This window comes from Nipponia nippon, unplaced genomic scaffold (assembly GCF_047370975.1).
Source record: "Nipponia nippon isolate SJK-2023a ecotype South Korea unplaced genomic scaffold, ASM4737097v1 scaffold_6, whole genome shotgun sequence".
Classification (NCBI taxonomy): domain Eukaryota; kingdom Metazoa; phylum Chordata; class Aves; order Pelecaniformes; family Threskiornithidae; genus Nipponia; species Nipponia nippon.
This window is the reverse complement of record NW_028262380.1, coordinates 13,681,128-13,700,014: the sequence shown is the minus strand read 5'-3', so window position 1 is coordinate 13,700,014 and position 18,887 is coordinate 13,681,128. Positions and strand designations below refer to the sequence as shown.

General features: G+C 39.4%; 1 protein-coding gene across 8 annotated transcripts in view; it reads right to left on the bottom strand.

The window, feature by feature from the left end:
* PPP2R2C (protein phosphatase 2 regulatory subunit Bgamma) overlaps nt 1-18,887 on the bottom strand; it is a 200,191-nt gene that overhangs the window by 89,099 nt on the left and 92,205 nt on the right. For 2 of the 8 annotated variants that reach the window (XM_087737220.1, XM_087737219.1), the window contains exon 2: nt 11,939-12,089. The exons of 3 other annotated variants lie outside the window; for them this stretch is intronic. In XM_087737220.1, the coding sequence (XP_087593346.1) occupies nt 11,939-11,987 (49 nt within the window). In that variant the 5' untranslated portion in view covers nt 11,988-12,089. Of the gene's footprint in view, nt 1-2,133; nt 2,290-11,938; nt 12,090-13,579; nt 13,822-18,887 lie in introns of those variants that run through there. 3 more of the 8 variants (XM_087737221.1, XM_087737223.1, XM_087737224.1) reach the window with 3 other exon arrangements.

The window sequence follows — 18,887 nt, the reverse complement described above, 5'->3', positions numbered from 1 at the left end:
CCCTAGTCTTGCTGCAGTGTGTGGTTAAGGAGAGCCTGAGCCATCCTCTCTTCTCGCCGTTACCGGGGCTGCAGGATAGCCTGTTCACATCCAGCACTTCCACAGCAGGCATTAAACTCCAGAGCCTTACGCCAAAGCCTATGGTTAGCTTCAGTTCCCTTTGCCAGCTCCCAGATATTTCCAATGTGGTGTCCACTGTTTCTCTTGTAGCAGAAGGAACCTCTCTCAAGGCCTTTCCTGTTCAGAAATTATTTTGTTGGAAGTCAGAATTTTCCGAAGGATTGTAAATAAAGAGAAGAGCACGATACTTTATAACCTAAAACCATCATGAAATAACACCAGAATTTCCTAGAACAAAGAAAATTAATTTACCTCACCCAAGCGCTTTGACCTGCCAAACGCTGAATAGATAGATATACAAAAGATACCGAGACTTATCACAAAACCCTGGCGGTGGACAAGGAAGGGAAGCATTTCACACAGACCTCTACAGGCCAGCTGAATTTCATCATAGGCACTATCACAACATCTTCCTGCTCCACTAATGATACGCACAGAAAATTACCAATTATCTGTGTGCCAAAGGTGTGACCTGTTGCTGTCAATTTAAAAGATAGACATATTCTTCAATTATTTGCTGTATTGTACTAATTAAACAGGAGAATTATAGGAACCTTTCATTAACCTCTCAGCAAGTACATATATTTTAAAAGAATTATACTCAAAAAGAGAACCATCTGTAGACCAACTCTGCAAGGCTGAACACTAGTGGCATTCCTTCCTTAAATCTAACGTTCTTTTGCCACACAACAGAAAGCAGATTTTATGTAGCAACTTCAAAGCCATATGCAACTCTCAAATTGTGTGTGACCTACAGACTTCTTTATTGTGGCCAGCTGATGATTTAGGCTATGGTTGGTATAGGATCTCCCTTAGCAAGACCTGGACATTCACAAGGGGCCAAATGTGCCAGCCAGTCTGAGGTTGCAGCCATCCATTCCAGACCCTAGATGCTTTCCAAAGTATTTTGTGCACTAGGGAGAAGACACTGGGAGGTTTGATATCTGGACACAGCACCAAAACAAGGATAAAGCTCAACATTTGAAGATGGAGGCAGCAAACAGCCACAGCCCAACATGCAGCATGAAGGAACCAAGAAGACACACAGAGGAAGCATTCCCCCCGTCTTTGGCCACAAGAAAAGACAGCTCTGAAGTCTTCCAACTCAATATCTAAACCATGTAAAAATCAAATAGCCTCTGTGCAATTGGATTAATAGTCCAACCAATGTCATGCTCAAATAAGACAAAAAAAAATGCTTAATCAGTCTTAATTTTTAGATGTCATGGACGATCCAAGCAGAGCAATATATTCTATTGGATACCAAAGTCTTTTAAAATGTGAACCAACACCACCACTCCAAAAGCATCTTGAAACTGGTAACGTTCTGTGTTATTAAAGCTATCTCTCCTTTAGTTCAGAAGAGACACAGGTAGGAGACAGAAGATTTTCCCATCTAAAACAAAAGCAAAGAGAAGTTCTGACCTCAGAAAGCAGGCCAGTTGGCACTGAGATTGCTTGCTCATTCCAACAGCCAGCTGAGATACCAAAGCAGATATAAAGAAACCTAATTATTAACTATCATTTAGAATAGTACTTTATTGATCTATTTTTCCTTTTGATGATACAGCTGTTATTTTGTAGTCAAAAATCTATGCTTTGTTAGAACATAGTCTTTTCATTTTATGATTGCTGAGCATATGAAATAAATGGAAAATATATGTCAAAAAGGAAGTGGAGTTTTGGTTTAGGCTTTCACTTTTTTCTTTTCCATGGGTAGTAAAACCAAATAAAGTTGTGCTGCCAACAGTCCCACTGTCTACCTGCCACTGAAGGCAAGTTTGTAAATCTCAGGCGAGGCTAAGTTTCCCACCAAGCTGCAGACTCGTAAGGAGCCGGCAACATCAAATGCCAGAGCCAGGCCAGAAGTCTCTTTCAATTAATTTTTTTTGAGAGTACTGATGAAAAGATAGTCCACAACAATGGGGACAAACCGTACTGTCACAACTACCCAAAAAGCAACAGAATCAAGAGTCAAATGAGATCAAAAACGGTTAGTATACATGACTGTACCTTGGTCTATCATTTGGAAGATATAATTTATCAGTGCAAGCAGTGCAGCTTGTCTACTATATTTAGGGCTAAACCCAGATGGATTCAGTCAAGGAAATCTGAGGATTCTAGATGCCACCAGAGTCGCCTTGCGCACAAGCTTCCTTATAGCTTTCCCTAAAAAACAAAGAAATTCAAGACAAAAAAAAAGGTGAAAACTTTCCTCATCTAAGGATACCTTTTCAAGCAGGAACAAAACTGTTGACCTTGTAAGCAAGCAAGCACCTTGTTCTCCCAATCACTTTCAATAGCAGAAAAATACTTCCTCAGCAGACATTCCCAGACTCACCAGAGTGTAAGTCACAAGCTGCAGCCCAGATCTTTCTAGCTCCAATATTCATTTCCATCAGTGTAATTAGCTGAGACTCAAGAGAGTTTCCTCTCTCATACTTCCAAAGTAGATACTATTTTTAGAATTAGCAGGGAGGTGCTGATAGTTCAGTCCTGATCTAAGTCATTGAAATAATTAAGTACCTTGAAAATTCCTTAGTGTGAAACCCATTCTACAGCTGTTGAAGGGATTCAACTCGAATTAATCAGTTTGCCCTCCATCAAGAACAGTTCAACAGAATGCTTGTTGAAGCAGGGTTTTAAGAAGCATTAACTGCTTCAGTCAATAAAATTTAAAATGGACCCCAGAAAACCAGTCTACAGGATCTAGAGAACAAGTGCTTTTTCCCTTTTAAAGGGAGGATCTTCCTAACGAAAAATGAAAAAGTGACAAGGAAAAAAACCAAAATCACACAAGCATAAAATAAAATGCTCTATTTCAGAGAAATAAACTGTATTTCTGTCATCAGAACATAAGGAGAGGAAGTTAAGGAACCCATTTTATATTAATACTGGTATTCAAAGAAGAGTAGCCCAAACTATCAACCCCTCATCCCAGGTCTGTACAGCATCAAAGAGAAAAACCTCATGGATCTGTGTGGAAATATATTCTCCATTTTAATTTGTATCTTTCTCTTTTCTTTGAAAGCCTTTCTTTTCTAGAAGATACATTGGAAAGCAAATACATACAAGTACTGTAGGAAAAAAAAATCTGTTATACATGCCAGGATGATTTCAATGCTTATTTACCCATGCTTATATTTAAATTTGCAGAGCTTTGAAATTCATAAAGATGAAGTGCTGTATCAAAGCAGTCCTTTTTATGAAGGCATTTGTCATTATGTGAATCTAGTCCAGACAGCAGCAATCCATTCAAGTTAGTTACTCAGGTGGGTATCGGCATACACCCTACTCAAGAGAGAGTTTTCTTTCTACTTATATTTGCACTATTAAAAGTAGTACTTTTAATAAATGGTGAATCTGAATCAAGCCCACAGTATTCATTTGGTGGAAACGGGGCAAGTCCTCTGGGTATGTAGAGCATCATATCTCTATTATAATTTCCAAAAGCAGTGGAGCTATGATACCTACACCAGCAGGGGACTGGTGTATATCACTGCTTGCAAAGATCCAGTATAAGCAGTGAAGAAGTATCAGTATGTGCATACAACATGTGAAAGGTAAATAAAGCGACATGTAGCAAGCCATGTCTTTGAACAACAGATCAGTGCACAGGGTATTTTTTATATAACTAAATTTAAACACACTTCCCATCTCTTACATTGCACTGTCCTTAAAAAGGCAGAGCTCTACTAAATGGAATCCCATCCCTTGTGACTTGCCTTACAAGCTGGGTGGCAAATAGACAAGGGCAATTATTAGTCAAGGGCAATTTCTAAGTGAAGTCATATAGGAATATACATGTACTTTAGCTGTGATCCCGAAAACTACTAAAATTAACATCTTGTATAGATGTTTTTGCAAAAGCATTAAAATGCAAGGGCCACTCCAGAAAACACTTTCAAGAGCTTGAATATTCTTGTCCCCTTTCTGCCTTAAGAATTTTAGATGCTCAACACTTTTAAAATTATATGATCAATGACTGTGGTGCTTGAATAAAGAGTAAGTTAATTTATCTCCAGATCATCTATGCCATCACCGGAAGACCTCATCTAAGCATTTATTTGCAGCAGACAACTATAGGAGAACTCTGGCAAGTCGCATTTGTGTCGTTTCACTAGGAGTCATTTGTTGAGATTTTTCACTTTTACATTGCAAACCATCACCCCTTAATAAACTCACTATATCCCCATCATCAAGTGAAAACCCAGACTAAACATATTAATTGTCAGTTAAATACTGGCAATGTGCTTATGAGCATTTCGATTTCATAATCACCTTCAGGATGATTTCCACAATATTTTTAATACCCACAACGGTTACAAATTAGCATTAGTTTTCATAAGTGCCCTCTATATATTTTGAATGCAAGCCACCAAAGAGCTATGTCTAAGAACAACTCTCATTCTTTGCTCTCCCTCGTGTATTTACAAATTTATTTCTAAATGAAGATAAGAACCAATATAAAATATCCCACGTTTATTATAGTGCAAAACTATCTGCCATACTCTAATGACAATAATGCCAGAATGACTGCTGGTCATTCGTACATATCTTGTAACTTAGTATATAGCTCTTAAAAATAAGTTAAAGAACAATAATAAACAATGAAAAACTCATCTAACAGTAAAAAGCTTATCTGAAAACATCAGAAGATAAAACATCAGCGAACTGTGCCATTAAAATCATGTTTGTAAAAAGAGGACATGCTTAAAAACTGTATCTCCTGGATGTATGGTTTTTATGTTCTCAGACATCCAGTGGCAACTAACAAACATGAAACTCCACATACATTAAATTTGGCCATCCAAAACCATAAACTCTAAAAAAATCTCTTGATCCACCCAGATTTTTCTAAGGTTTTCATTTCACTGAAAAACGTGGGAGTTTGTCCCATGAGTATGTGTTTAAAGCACAGATTTGACATTAATAATAATTAATAATTGACCTAAAAAGACTGCAGCCTGTTTAGCTAAACAGTCAATGGAGAGCTCTGCACGTTCCACTTATTATGATGCAGGAACCCCAGTGCAATAAATTAAGACTTACTGCTTACTATAAACAAGGAAGAGTTTTCCTTTTAGTTTGCTGTGACAAGTCTTTTTTGATCTGCTTCTATTTTTTTTTTTTGGTACTATCTTAGAAGGTGGATTTTTCCTTCTTTTTGATGAGCTGATGCACATCTTCCTCTTGATCTCTTGCAAAGTCATGCACCAGACGCTTAGAAACCTGTATTTCCTGGACATCACAGCTGACTGCTTTACTATTCTGGTGGCATGCACACAGCGTGCTGAGGTTTACCTGGATGTCCAGTGACAGTGAGGAATTCAAACACTGAAATGGAGCTATTACAGACGTGGAAAAGTTCATGCTCTCTACCAGCATCATTTAAATCCTCTCCAAGATTCAACTTCCTCATTCAGTTACTATTCTTAGTCAAACCCTTGATAACTAGGAGGTGGTTTTGTTCATACTCAGTGAGAGCTGAGATATCATTACTCACTGTCAGCATTTTAGTCCACAGTGGGACATTATTACCAGCATATAGAAAAAGAAGGGGTACCACATAAGGCTCTGGGAAAGAAAACGAAAGCTCTCGTGACACTTCGGGGAGTAATAAGCAAAGGTTTCTGCAGCAGATCCTAGTATCCACTGGGAAAGGATTGTGGCACTGTATTGTACAGAGCACACAGACAAAAAGCATTCCTAGAGTAAATCTTTACTTTTTTTGTCTAGTTATTTCCAAAGCCAAATACGTGCTTTCACATACCTATTGTTATCAGTTGCACTGTCTAGATTTTGATGGCCTTTTAGTATGTAGCACTGTCTTTTACAAGTGTGTTTTCTAGTGACTTCTAAATTGAAAGTTAAAAGTTTTATTTGTGGTATAGCCATGTCTTCTGAAAGAAGTTGTTTTGTACAAAAGAAGCAGTATCTTTTATTTGTCCTGCTGATACAATTGCAGGTAGGATGGGGAAGAGAACAACCTTGCCTTCAAACAGACAAGAGCTTCTTAAAACCTGCAGAAGACCCACAAAAGTCCGTCCTCCCTTTTTGGATAGTCCATCTATCAGAATATACCTCTCTGTAAATACCTTGTCTTTCTTTTATCCTTGGATCCCTGCAGCTACATATAAGCACCATTACCACTTTGAAGTCCTTCTACATTACCTAGCAGTCTTCCAGAATTTTCCGATTAGCCAAACAGCAACACTAAAATTGAGAAGACAAGTAGCAGAGTCTGGTAATCTTCCACTAGCAAATAATATCGTGTCAGAAACATACTACAATTACTAACACAACAAAAAACAATAAAAAACAGCCACAGAATTAAAATAGCTGGTATTTTTTTAGCTGGAAACTACTGATGCCTTTGGGGTGATAAAATAACAGAGAAATTAGTCCAGCGATTCTATTTTTATTATCGTCCTGAAAAAGGACTACTGATATTACCACCATTACTAGCATTTAGTTACACATTAGAATATATACCGTAAACACAGACCGTGATAAATATTTTCTTGACACTCAAATTCTGCTGTTCCCCCAACCTCTATAGATTTTTAAGCCAACAATAGCTGCTCTTTTGATTACAGCTCTAGCCTGTGTGACCGATTTCTTATTCTGGGCTGAATCATCACAAAAGCAAGCGGATTGGTTAAAAAAAGAAAAAGCTGAATACCATAGCAACTGCCTCACAGCCTTGCTAACGTGCAGGAAGGATTTTTCACTTGAACAAGAGCTACAAGTGAAAACAGCAGGCCAAAAGCAGAGCTGGTGTAACATCAACAACGCAACAGAACCACCAAAGTTGCTTAACTCCTCCCCAATCTCTTCCCCATAATACCTTTCGGGCAGCAGCAAATCTTCAGGTTCTTATTAAAATGCAGTACAGGGAGCAAGGAAAAACGTGTGCTACGGTACTGATTCTGCATACGTATCTAGACACTGTAGACTCTTTGCCAAAACAAACAGGATTAAATTTTGAAAAATCAACTCACGGAAGCAGAAAAATAATAGAGCTGATCTTTAGTTTTAATTAATAATCATATCATTCTATAATTAAAAGGATTAAAAGTTTCTAAAGAAACACCTCCAAATATACTTAACTCTACATTGTCCAAGTTAGCGACTACTTTTAGGAACACATCAAAGTAGCCAAGATATTGATAATAAAGACAATCATTTAATGGCAATACCCTCTAAGAATTGCATCAAATCTATGAGGAATACACTTGAAGCAGAATATTGCTCTGGAATAGCAGTAAGAGTCTGTGTTGGGTTTGCATGGCAAGGTTTTGGCGGGGGGGGCTGCAGGGATGGCCTCTGTGAGAAGCTGCCCCCATGGCAGACAGAGCCAGTTCCAGCCGGCTCTAAGACAGACCCCAGTGCTGGCCAAAGCTGAGCGCATCAGCGACACTGGTGGCACCTCTGTGATAATGTATTTAAGAACAGGTAAAAAAGCTGTGCAACAGCAGCTGTGAGAGAGGAGTGAGAATACATGAGAGGAACAACTCTGCGGACACCAAAGTCAGTGAGGGAGGAGGGGGAGGAGGTGCTCCAGGTGCCAGAGCAGAAATTCCCTCGCAGCCCATGGAGGAGACCATGGTGATGCAGGTTGTCCTCCGTGAAGGACCACAATGGAGCAGATATCCACCTGCAGCCCACTGAGGACCCTACACCAGAGCACATGGAGATGCCTTGAAGGCAACTGCAGCCCATGGAGAGCCCACACTGGAGCAGGCTCCTGGCAGGAGCTGTGGCCCATGGAGAGGAGCCCACCCAGGAGCAGGTGTTCTGGCAAGAACTGTGGCTTGTGGGGGACCCATGCTGGAGCAGTACATTCCTGATAGACTGCACCCCGTGGAAAGGATCCATACTGGAGCAGTTCTTGAAGAACCGCAGTCCGTGAGAAGGACCCACGTTGGAAAAATTTGTGAAGGACTGTATCCCCTGAGTGGGACCCTGCACCACAGCAGGGGAACTGCATGAGGAGAAGGAGCAGCAGAGACAAAGTGTTATGGACTGACTGTAACCGTCATTCCCCATCCCCCTTGTGCTGCTCAGGGGTGGCAGGAGGTGGCAGGAAAGTCAGGAAGGAACAAGTGAAGTTGAGTCTGGGAAGGAAGGGGGTGAGGGGAAAGTGGTTTTAGTTTGTTTTTTTTTTGTCACTAACCTACTATATTTTTAATTAGCAATCAATTAATCTTTCTGAAGCTGAGTCTGTTTTGTCTGTGACAGTAATTGATGAGTGATGTCCCTCTCCTTATCCTTTCATCTTATTTTCTTCCCCTGTCCTGCTGAGCAGGGGGAGTGAGAGAGCAGCTCGCTGGGCACCTGGCAGCCAGCCAAGGTCACCCCACCACAGAGTTCTTTCGTCTGAGGAAAACAGAAATCTCTCCTAGGCAACTGAAGCTATGAAGTCTTTGCTTTGAAGTAGATGTGCCCATCTGTTCTAGGTCAGCTATAACAGGTTTTCAGTGCATTGCACAGTGAAGAATTACAGTCCTGTCTCTTCTCCACCATGTTTGGGGTGGCTTGTACTCTGGAGACTCTATTCAACTGCATCACAGGGACCTTCACTGAGTTTGGCTTTATAGGCCAGGAGAAAAGTCAGCTCTGTTCTTCTTTGTGCATTATTTAAGAGGCACTCAAAACCTGCTATGAAGTAACATCAAGTCAAGAGGACCAGGAGTACATGCCCGCAGTACAGCTACCTAAACTGCTTTTAATATTAGGGCTAATTTTTAAACTAAAGAAGCCTGAGTTAACTCCACAGTATCAAATTTATTTACTTGATCTCTATAAGCATCATTCCTCAGCTTTTACTGGCTTTAAGGAATGCTGTAAGCCACCCACACCTATGAAAATCCAAATACTTTTTTTCAGTTAAAACAAGGGGAAGAGCCTTACTTTGGGTTCCTGAATCTGAAAATAGTGGCCTGATTTTCTACTAATAAAATAATGAACTATGGGGTAATATTTTTGTTAATATCATTTTTTTGGATCTGACAAGAAATGGCCACAAAATTCTTAAGGTCTTTTGACCCTCAAACTCATGCAGTCTCACTGGGAGTTTATGGTCCCAGGAAACTCTTCCATCAGAGACCACAGACCTTGAATTAAAAAAACATACTATGGTTTTTGGAAGTGATTTCATTGTACTTGTAAAATGCTTGACATGTTCTACTCGTGTTGCTGAAAATGGGCATGTTTCTGTTTTGTCTCAGGTCTCTCATATATCATAATTCAGACATCAAATCAGCCTAATTGTAACCATACATGTGTGCTTGATATGTACATATCTCAAAGTATAATACATAGGGTGCATACAAACTTTGTTATACACCACTGAGAACTATGTGCCCATCTCAGAAAGTATGCATGTCCTTGATCTTCCAAAAGATACTTGCTTTATTTTAAAGTCACATTTTTATTTCAATCACATTCTGTAAAACAGTGCAAAATTCCCTATAGTTTGGCTCCATGAACAGCATATACTTGTCATTTTGGTATCTCAAATAGAAGTGGGAAAAGCAGGACAAAGAGAATCCAAGAAACTTAGGAAAGCTACATTAAAAGTTTTAGTCGCCCTTGATTTTAAAACACGGGAGTTTCCAACACTTCCCTTACTCATCAGATAGGAATGCTTGATGGGCTGATCATAACAGAGAGCTAGCTCTTGCCCACTCCTCATACTTTCAGAATGGGAATTTTTGTTGAGTTTGTTTTGATATACCTTTGTTTAGTTTATAAGGGATGAAGCAAGGAATTTTTTTTACTTGAGCTCTTATTCAGCAATTCACATGAGAGAACATCACCTGTTTTCTGAAAAATGTGAAATGGTACTCTGTGGTTAGAATTACTGATGCAAGCACACTTTGTCCAAAAAAGTGCCATACATATATGTACGATGGAGATACTGACATGCTGCTGTAAATATAGCCCTATCACATATATGATCAGATTTTGTTCTCATACCAGTAGTTCTATTCAACTTATGTCAATGACAAGTTATTCTATTTCCCAAAACTAGTAAATTTGCTCTGAAGAGCTTATGCTCTTAAGTCAGAATCCGAAAAGAAAGAGAGCAGGACAAGCCAGAAATATGGTTACCCATTCTGCGTACTTAAACACACATACTCACTCTTGCCTATATAAATTAGAAAAATGTACATCAAGGACAGTAACTTATTATAACAACAAAGGTCAGACTCAAGGAGGGCTGGGATACAAAATTGTCTTTGACCTCAGCTCTGAAATAATTTTTCCATGCTCAAAGTGGCATGAAAGACATGACAAAGATCTAGTACTGCAGCAGAGATTCAGTGACTGAAGGACACAGCAGTAAGGCCAGAAAACTAGTGCTTGAGATTAGGTTACTTTTTCATTTTGTAACCTATCATTAACGGTCGTAATGATGGCTCCAGGTGTTCCAAAAACGGGAGAGGGCAACACAAATGCTCAGAAAGTCAAAGAGAATGCTGCTACTCTATTACCCTTCATTCACCTAGCAGAAAGGCATTACTTGAAGCACAAATATTTATATTGTTCTTGTCATAAAATTTATTACAACAAAATAGTTATTTCATAGACGGTATTATCAGGAATTTTAAAGGTAACTTGAACCATCAGGGGTTTTTGTCTTTAAAAAAAAGAGTAAACTGTTTAAGGATACATCTGCATGTTAGTCCAACTGATGAGTGTCTGGAAGCAACTCATTAATGAGAAGGAAACTCAGTGGTAACACAGTAGAAACTGTTCCTCCTAGTACATAGTGCTGCTGATACAGATAGGGCCCAGGAAAAGTATTACAGAAGTATTAAACACAAAAGGGGGCATCTTAGCACAAGCACAGTATATTCAGACAAAAAACAATCTGCCTGGTTACAATCCAGTCACAGGAAAACACCCAAACCATCAAACAGATGTGCAGCACACCGAGTCTTTGTTATTACAACGTTCTAATGTCGAATGTCGAACGTTCTAATGTCGAACCTCGTTCTTTCCCAGAATATTTAGACTTCTGAGTTCAAAAGTGAGTTGACCTAGGCAGTTCAGGGTGTTCTGCAAACTAGATAAAGGTGTTTGACTAGTTAATCTCAGAAGAAGCTGTGTTAAACCAGGAATTTAAAACAGATGGACCTACCCAAAAACTCTGTCAAAGGTCCTCCACGTTATATGCAAAGAACAGAATCCCTGTAGAAGTATGTAATATTACCTCCTCTGAGAAGCTGTTCACCCCACTATGAAGATGATAAACCACAGCAATGAAGTTAGCTAATTTGCCCAAGGACACTTGTACAATTAGCAGCTAGTAAAAACAAGAACTCTTCCTTTTAGGTCAATGAAAAGTCTCCATCTACACATGGGTCGCTAGTATAGAAGACAGAGTCAGTACCATTTCATCCCATTTTCTGCAGCACAGTTAAAAAATACAAACAAAACAGAGAGTGTGTGCAACACAGTTATTCAGCAGGTGAGAGACAGAAAAAGGAGAAACAAAGAAAGAGAGAAAAGGCTACATGCCTTTACTTTTATTGTAAGTATTTAGGGCTTGCATTATCTTTGGGACATCTCAGACTCTGAATAACAACATTTAGAACGTGCAGTGTCTAGGTGTGCCACTTCCTCTAGGACACAGTTGTTTTCAAAAATTTTTATTCACTGCTTGTAAAGTGACATAATACAATCAATGAACTGTAGACATCTTTATCACATTTGCTCTTTGTGGCTTCCGAGGTCCATTGTTATAGGGGCTTCCTGTAACCAGCCATCTGGGATGAATGCAAAAATAAGTCATAGGCATCCTTACCTCCAAGTCCATCTCCAGAATCAACCTCATAGATGCTCTCCCCTTCCATGTTGTCTTTAGGATGCAGCAGAAAACAAGATCTTCCTCAAGTGATTTACTCAGGCTCCAGAAGGAAGCTGAATCGACCCACTCTGCAGCCAGCAGGTGATATCTTTCAAAGAAAAACATAAAAACAAAGCCATTGATCCACTTATGCTATACAACAGAGAGGTCATTTAATTTCTTCCTTAAGCCCCCAAGTTTTCAGAACTGTGTGTTCATTAGTTCCACATCCAATATCTCAGCTTCTTATATCAATACAGTCTTTTCAGTGGGTATCTGAGCTCCTTTTTACTTGTAAATTCAACTGCCATTCACAGTACAAACCCTCCACCCCATATGAAGACATTGCATCAGCCCCAATTCCAGGACTATGTTGAGGGGAGAAGCCTCAGCACAGAGCCATGCTTATTCATATAGCCTGACAGGACTAGGAATGGGCAATATGGAGCAATATACTACCCATCTCCAGGATTAGCTCTTCTCTGGCACGCTGTGGGTACCGTGAAACCCAGTTACATTCAGGTTGCAAACAGCAACACAGACTGAAAGCACACAGATCATGTGGGTTCGCTTTCTTAAGGCTACTCTTAGGGTCATGTTAAGTTTAGGTAGAGAGAGCATCTCAGTTTAGCAATGGACTTGGATTTGCAGATGAGTGTAAAGAAGAAAAGTGTAAAGATGGGTGTGGATAAAAGAACAAACCCACCTCTTGGCTTATTTAAGAGAAAGACAATAAGGGAGCAAAATGTCTTTTCCCTAAACTGAGCCTGAATAGCTAGTTGTTTTTCTATTACTCTGCTCCAGCATAGCTAGTTTTTACCACCTCCTTCTCTTTTCGAATAAAAGAGAAATAACTCTCAATGAATTAAAAAAAAGTACTAATGAGTCAGGAAACATCCACGCATCGGTGCCTTTGAGAGGCAAAAAAGGAGAAAAAGCAATCAGAACAGCATGGAGTTACTAGAGTAGTTTTGCAGCAAGCAGAGAACTGTCATGTATCAGATGCTCATGATCCAGCAGCAAAGCAAGGACGAGCTCCACCACTCATCCCCCCGTGTAAGATCTGCAATCTGATTATTTTTAAAACAAAGGAAAACAGAAACCAAAAGCCATCCAAAAAGAGCGCAGAGGCTTCGCTCTGTCACAAATGAACTCGGACAGGCCAAGAACATAAAACATGATGAGAGAATGATGATCAAGTACATGAATGACGTGATATATAAATCATAGTTCAGGTACCATTAGTAACTTAGAACTAGTCATGGAGCAATGTATTGGCTGTCTCCTTGACAGTTTCAAATGAGCAAATAACAATTAAGTTTTATTTGCAAGTCTGTGGCCTTCTCTTTTGCTTTTCCATGTCATCAGGATTGCACTCCAATTGTCTCATGCCAGTGCATTTTATTGAGAGGGCGGAAAAGGGAAAAAAGTTCTGTATTAATATGAACTGCCCTGTACGTTTTGTTCAACTCCCTTCTTCAACTTTCTGTCAACAAGAAAGGAATAAATACTCTAAACAAATCTGTATTCAGAAACCAAGTAAAAGAAAATCAATAGTTCAAGTACTATGTCATTTTGTTGATAAAAAGAAGGGCATACCTAGAAGCTTCACACCAGATGACCTCTACTTCTTCAACTTCTTCAAGCATCTCTCTCAGCCTCTGCATGTTTTTGTCGATTTTCCGCTGGTTGAGCCAGTGTAGGTGTATGCCATGTAACAGAGCATGCATGGCACTGCAAAACACTGAGCAGACTTTCCGTGGCGTGAAAATTGTAGTATAGCCATCTTACACTGCTGATGCCTCTTCTTAAACTCACATCAGTGATTCAGGGCGTTCTTCTAAATCAGCATTCATGTTTTTCAGAAGGTATGCTACTGCAATTTGCAAAAGACTGAAGACTGAGAAAGGACCCATGATAATTCTGATTTTTAGTGATGATCCATTGCAAAAATTTTAGTTTGGTAAAAAAAAAAAATCCATACCTTTTATTTCAAAAATATGAAAATACTTACCAAATAAATAACTGGAACACAGTGGTTATAGTATGAAGCTCTGGCTGCATATTCACACCTGAAATATGTATGTTCCAAATGCTGATTTAGGATACTCACAAGAACATTAACAATTGTTCTTGTTTATAAAAGCAAATGCCATCAAGCCACGAATATTGGATTCCCATGATCAAAAAAGCTCTACTGTCGAGGTCACAGGATTTAGTACTATTTTTACTGGATAAATGGGTCAGATGAGCAAATAACCATAATTTGAGAAAGTCAACCACAGCCTTTCAAATGAAAGAAATTTTCTTGCAAGTTTCCTTTTGGAAAGGTCTTCTTATTCTGCTCAGATATTCTCATTGCCAACCCTGGGTTTATGGTGATTGCTACAGTCTTCCTGCATGGTAATATAGGAACTGTGTTTGTACAAAGTAACTGCTGACCAAAGGACATTGTGCAGTGTCTAAAAACTAAACATTGCATTTTTATTCAGGCTTTATGCCTACATATCTGGAGGAAAACTAACCTGTGCCCAGCATACATACCTTCTTCTACATCTACTTAGACACAGGTGTTACACAACTTAATGTGTTCATCCAGCCGTGAACAAAAATGTGTGTCCTTATGAAAAATTCAAAGTGCCTCATTTTGCCTTATAAGTAATGAACTAAATGAAGTCTGCTTGCCTTTATCAAAACCTGTAAGCATAGAAAGTAGTAAATTTCAACACATTCAATGCATAAGGGTTGATTACTAAAATTAGATACCAGTATTGTGAAATACTAGCATTTCAGTGCAAGGTTACTGAGACATTAAGTGGAACCAAAATCTTCGTTGCCTAGTTAGAAAATTACTATTATTATTCTTATGGAAAACTGAGATTTAAAGAAGAGAAACAGAAGAAAACCTGTTTTTAAATCATTTATTATTTTACGTATATTCCTTCTGAAACAAATGAATTGTTCTTTACATGCTTGCTGTCTCTTCCTACTTGGCATCTCTACAAATGTTGTTTTTAATAGCATTTCACTCACAGTTGAACCTTTTTTTTTGGGAGGGGCTGGCGGTGTATACAAAACCCCCTAATGTTCTGTCTCCTGGCTATGAAAACTTTTTAATTAAAAATTGAAAGGAAAATGATGCAGCAGTACTGAAATCTAGAGCTGCTCAAATGTCATCACAGCAATGGGGATTCCATTCCACCACAGAGGTGGAGTGCTTAGTGCAGAACTGCTTCACGCTCGGCTGTGTTGCTGTGATTTTACTCCTTCTACCAGGGAGAGAAAAACCTGAAACATTTAAAGTTGGCCGTATCACAAGGAAAAATTCCACAGCAGAGAAGCAGTGAAGAATGAGGTATAACTAAAGCTGTTTTAAAACAGATAGGATGCACTAATGAGTTGGATACTTTTTAAATTATAGAGCCTTCAAAACCCACAGTACCAGGACTCCTTTGGTCACAGAGTTTCATTTTTTGGCAGCCTTTGCTTCTTGCTCATCCAAATCCTTTTCCTTGCTAATACCATACAGTAGGTCCCATTTTCCACCAGCACACCAGAGAGTAAAGCCACCTGGGACCAAACCATCATTTGGTGCTGGCATCTGGTCCTTGATGAAAACACTATCATGAGAAAAAAGCACAATGAACATGTTTGCTTAAGTTTTGTAATCTGAAGTCTTTGTCAGTTATTGGGGAAGTTGTTTCTAGCGCTGAGGGAACGGCAGACGGAAGGAGGCTTGGGATGAGTCTCAGCAAGACCGGTTGTTCACAACTTCTGCCGGAGTGTAGCTTGCAGAACCATCCGTACCAGAGCAGGGCAGCGGATGGCAGGAAGATGAAGTCAAGAATGCATAACCAGATACTACTTCATGATTTAATTTTTTGTTTTCTCTCAGAGTGCTTAAAGAAGCCTCACTGTTGTTTTAACACATGCCAAGGAGTTATATTCCCAAGGAGATGTGCAGACAGGGGAGCGATAGATGAATTCCTGTTATTAGTTGCCTTCTTCAGACCAGTGCCTGACCCCAAGCGCTGTACAGTGGGGTGCACAGAAGCTGCATATGCTATCCCTGTACTTGCCGTGCAATCCCACAAACTGGAAGAATCCCCAGCCACATATACAGGGGTGATCTCTCATCTTTTTGACCTGGCTGAGTCAGAGGAAGCCAAATCAGATGTCAATGACTGCGGTCCCTTGATCTATCTGAAATGATCTGGTTAGCCCTCTGGCTGCAGATACTGGATTTTGGGCAATTAATCCCCACTAAAGTAACAGAATACTACCACTGGAGCATACGTACATTATGATAACAACAATTTGAAAAAGCACAAATTGTGTCAGAAAAATCAAAGTATGGTAAGAACATTTCTATTTACGCATTTTAAAACTTCAGGGAACTTTACAAGTTAAATTCTCCAATTAAAGTCAGAAAGATCACAGAGTTTGCCAGATTTCGCACCAAGTGCTGAGGTAACAAACATGCCAGAATTAAAATGCAAAGGGAATACCAAAGTCACCGCAGTAGCACACTTCTCTGCTTACTCAAAAGACCCCAGCCTTCCCAAATACATCTTGTGGGCGCACTTTTTCAAACAGCATTTTTCACAACAGATTCCTACATAAGCCCGAACTTCTAGGCTGCAGCTAGACAGACCTTCCCCAGATGTACACTGCCAACTCCTATCCATAAATCTCAGAGGGTCTTTTCAGGTAGTTCATACAAGAGATCGTTCATCTCCCTTCACCTCCCTTCATTCATTTCTCTCTGTGGAGCACACTGCAGAGGGCACAAATGGCAAGACTGCTTCCCTCTCCCTGCTCACCAGCCTCTTCTGTTCTGTTTGTTGGAAACACCATTTTTTAATGTTTTGCACTGGGTGTCACTGGAGAATGGTTCCATGTGGAGAACATACTGGGCATGAGAATTAGGTGACTGCAGGGACTGACTTTGCCGCTTCTAGGAAGACATCTGATGTCAAGGAGGATCCAAAAGTAGAATACCAGATTTCTAGCACTCTTATGTTCTTATACCATCCTAGGAGCAGAAAAAAACTGATCAGTAATTCTTCCATCTAGTTCCCCTGTCTTGGGGCAAGGGCGCGGAGAAAAGAAAAAATGTGAAAATCTGTACTACTACATCAATACAGAGGAGGCTGGTGCCAGATCTACTTCTGAGAAGGTTCTGTTCCTCCAAGTTTGCCCTCAGGTGGATCTACAATGAATTATCAGTCATATAGCTGTACTAGCCCTGTGTCTCTGCAGGCAGCCGAACTTCCACAAGGAGTCCTGCTCAACTGGTTATTTTTGCTTTCTCTTCATTTCCCTCATTTGCCACAGGAATTTATTCAAAGTTAATGAATCAGTCCAAGATTCTTCATACATATGTAACTGCTTCTCAAAAAAGAAATCTACATTTTGGAAATGGGCGGAAATCTTGTATTCAGTCAGGCATAACCATGCTTGAGTTAGTCCTGCAGTAATACCCTAACAAGAAGCCTTTCTGACTACCAGACTTGATAATCATAATTCCTTCCTAACAAGGCTTCCAGTGAGACTGTTTTATTATTCAGAGAAAGTCTGAGTTGAATAGATTCACCTCATTTCACCACAAAGCTGCATTTTTTTGAGATATCTCCATATGAAAATCTCAAGGAAGTCAAAAGGAAGTTCATTATGGACACGGGCATTTTAAACACTGACAAAATCCTCAGTTTTCAGTACCTCAAAATAAGCTCCAACTCAAGATTTTGCAAAATAAGATCAAGTGCTAACAAAATGGCTTGCTGGGAACAGCCCTGAAAGGAGGTCCATGTATTCTAATCCTGCAAAATACAGTTCAGGGAGGGGTAAGAATCAGTACCAACAGATGAATTTCACAACTTCATTCCTCCAAAACATCCATCTGAATTGGAAAGACGAGAGATTTCTATGTTTGAGGTACCTCATTTCTGCACACATTTTTTTTTCTTAAGAAAGCTTATATTTTTAAATAACTCCATACCTGTTTTACCTGCCAAACTTTTTTACCACTCTCATCCCACACAGCACTTTGCTTTCCAATTGTTTTTCTTTACATACATATTGTGGCCACTGTGAAGAAAGTTATTTCATGCCCTAGTGTGCAACAGGGTTGGCAATTCAGCCTCTATTTTAGTATAACAGCGTACCACAAAACATTGGACAGGCCAGTCTCTTCCTTGCGGGCCAGTGCTGTAAGGTACAGTGCGAACTGCGCACTGCCAACCTAGAGTTCCCATCATGGGAACACCATGCTCTCTGTTAGCTTAGACAAATAATTTTGCACTTTGGTTCCTCTGCTAATGGCAGAAACAGTAACTCTGATGCATGCAGGAACAGTAGAGGCCAAGCTAATATTTGTAAAGCCACCTGATGATGTTGATTATGATCTGAAATTGTACACTACATATTACGGTTTCTGCTCTAGACATACTAATTCAAAAACGGAGGGCAGGGGCAAGGTATTATATCACAAATATTTTCTTTCAAGACGTATCTAAGAAGCCAATTTCTGTAACTTAAGATTTATTATATAGTTATTAGGAATCTGTGTATTGCAGCAAAGATTCATCAGAGAGTTATACATCTTAGACATTTACACAAATTGATTGCTGCGCACAGTGTAGTTCTACTATCATTACCGACACAAAGCACACCTTAAAACAAAACAAAACCCCACAACCCACAAAGAACACCTTAAAAAGACCCCCAAAACATACCTCCTTGATTTTAGTGAATTTTCAGTTTACAGTCTAAATATTCCTTCGGTTTAACAAGATGTTGTGTTTCACATTAGAGACAAAGCTAACAAAACAGCAGATTTTTGTATTTCTAGAAGGACTGTCTATTTCCAAGGGAGAGAAACTATATTCCATTTTGGAACCTAAAT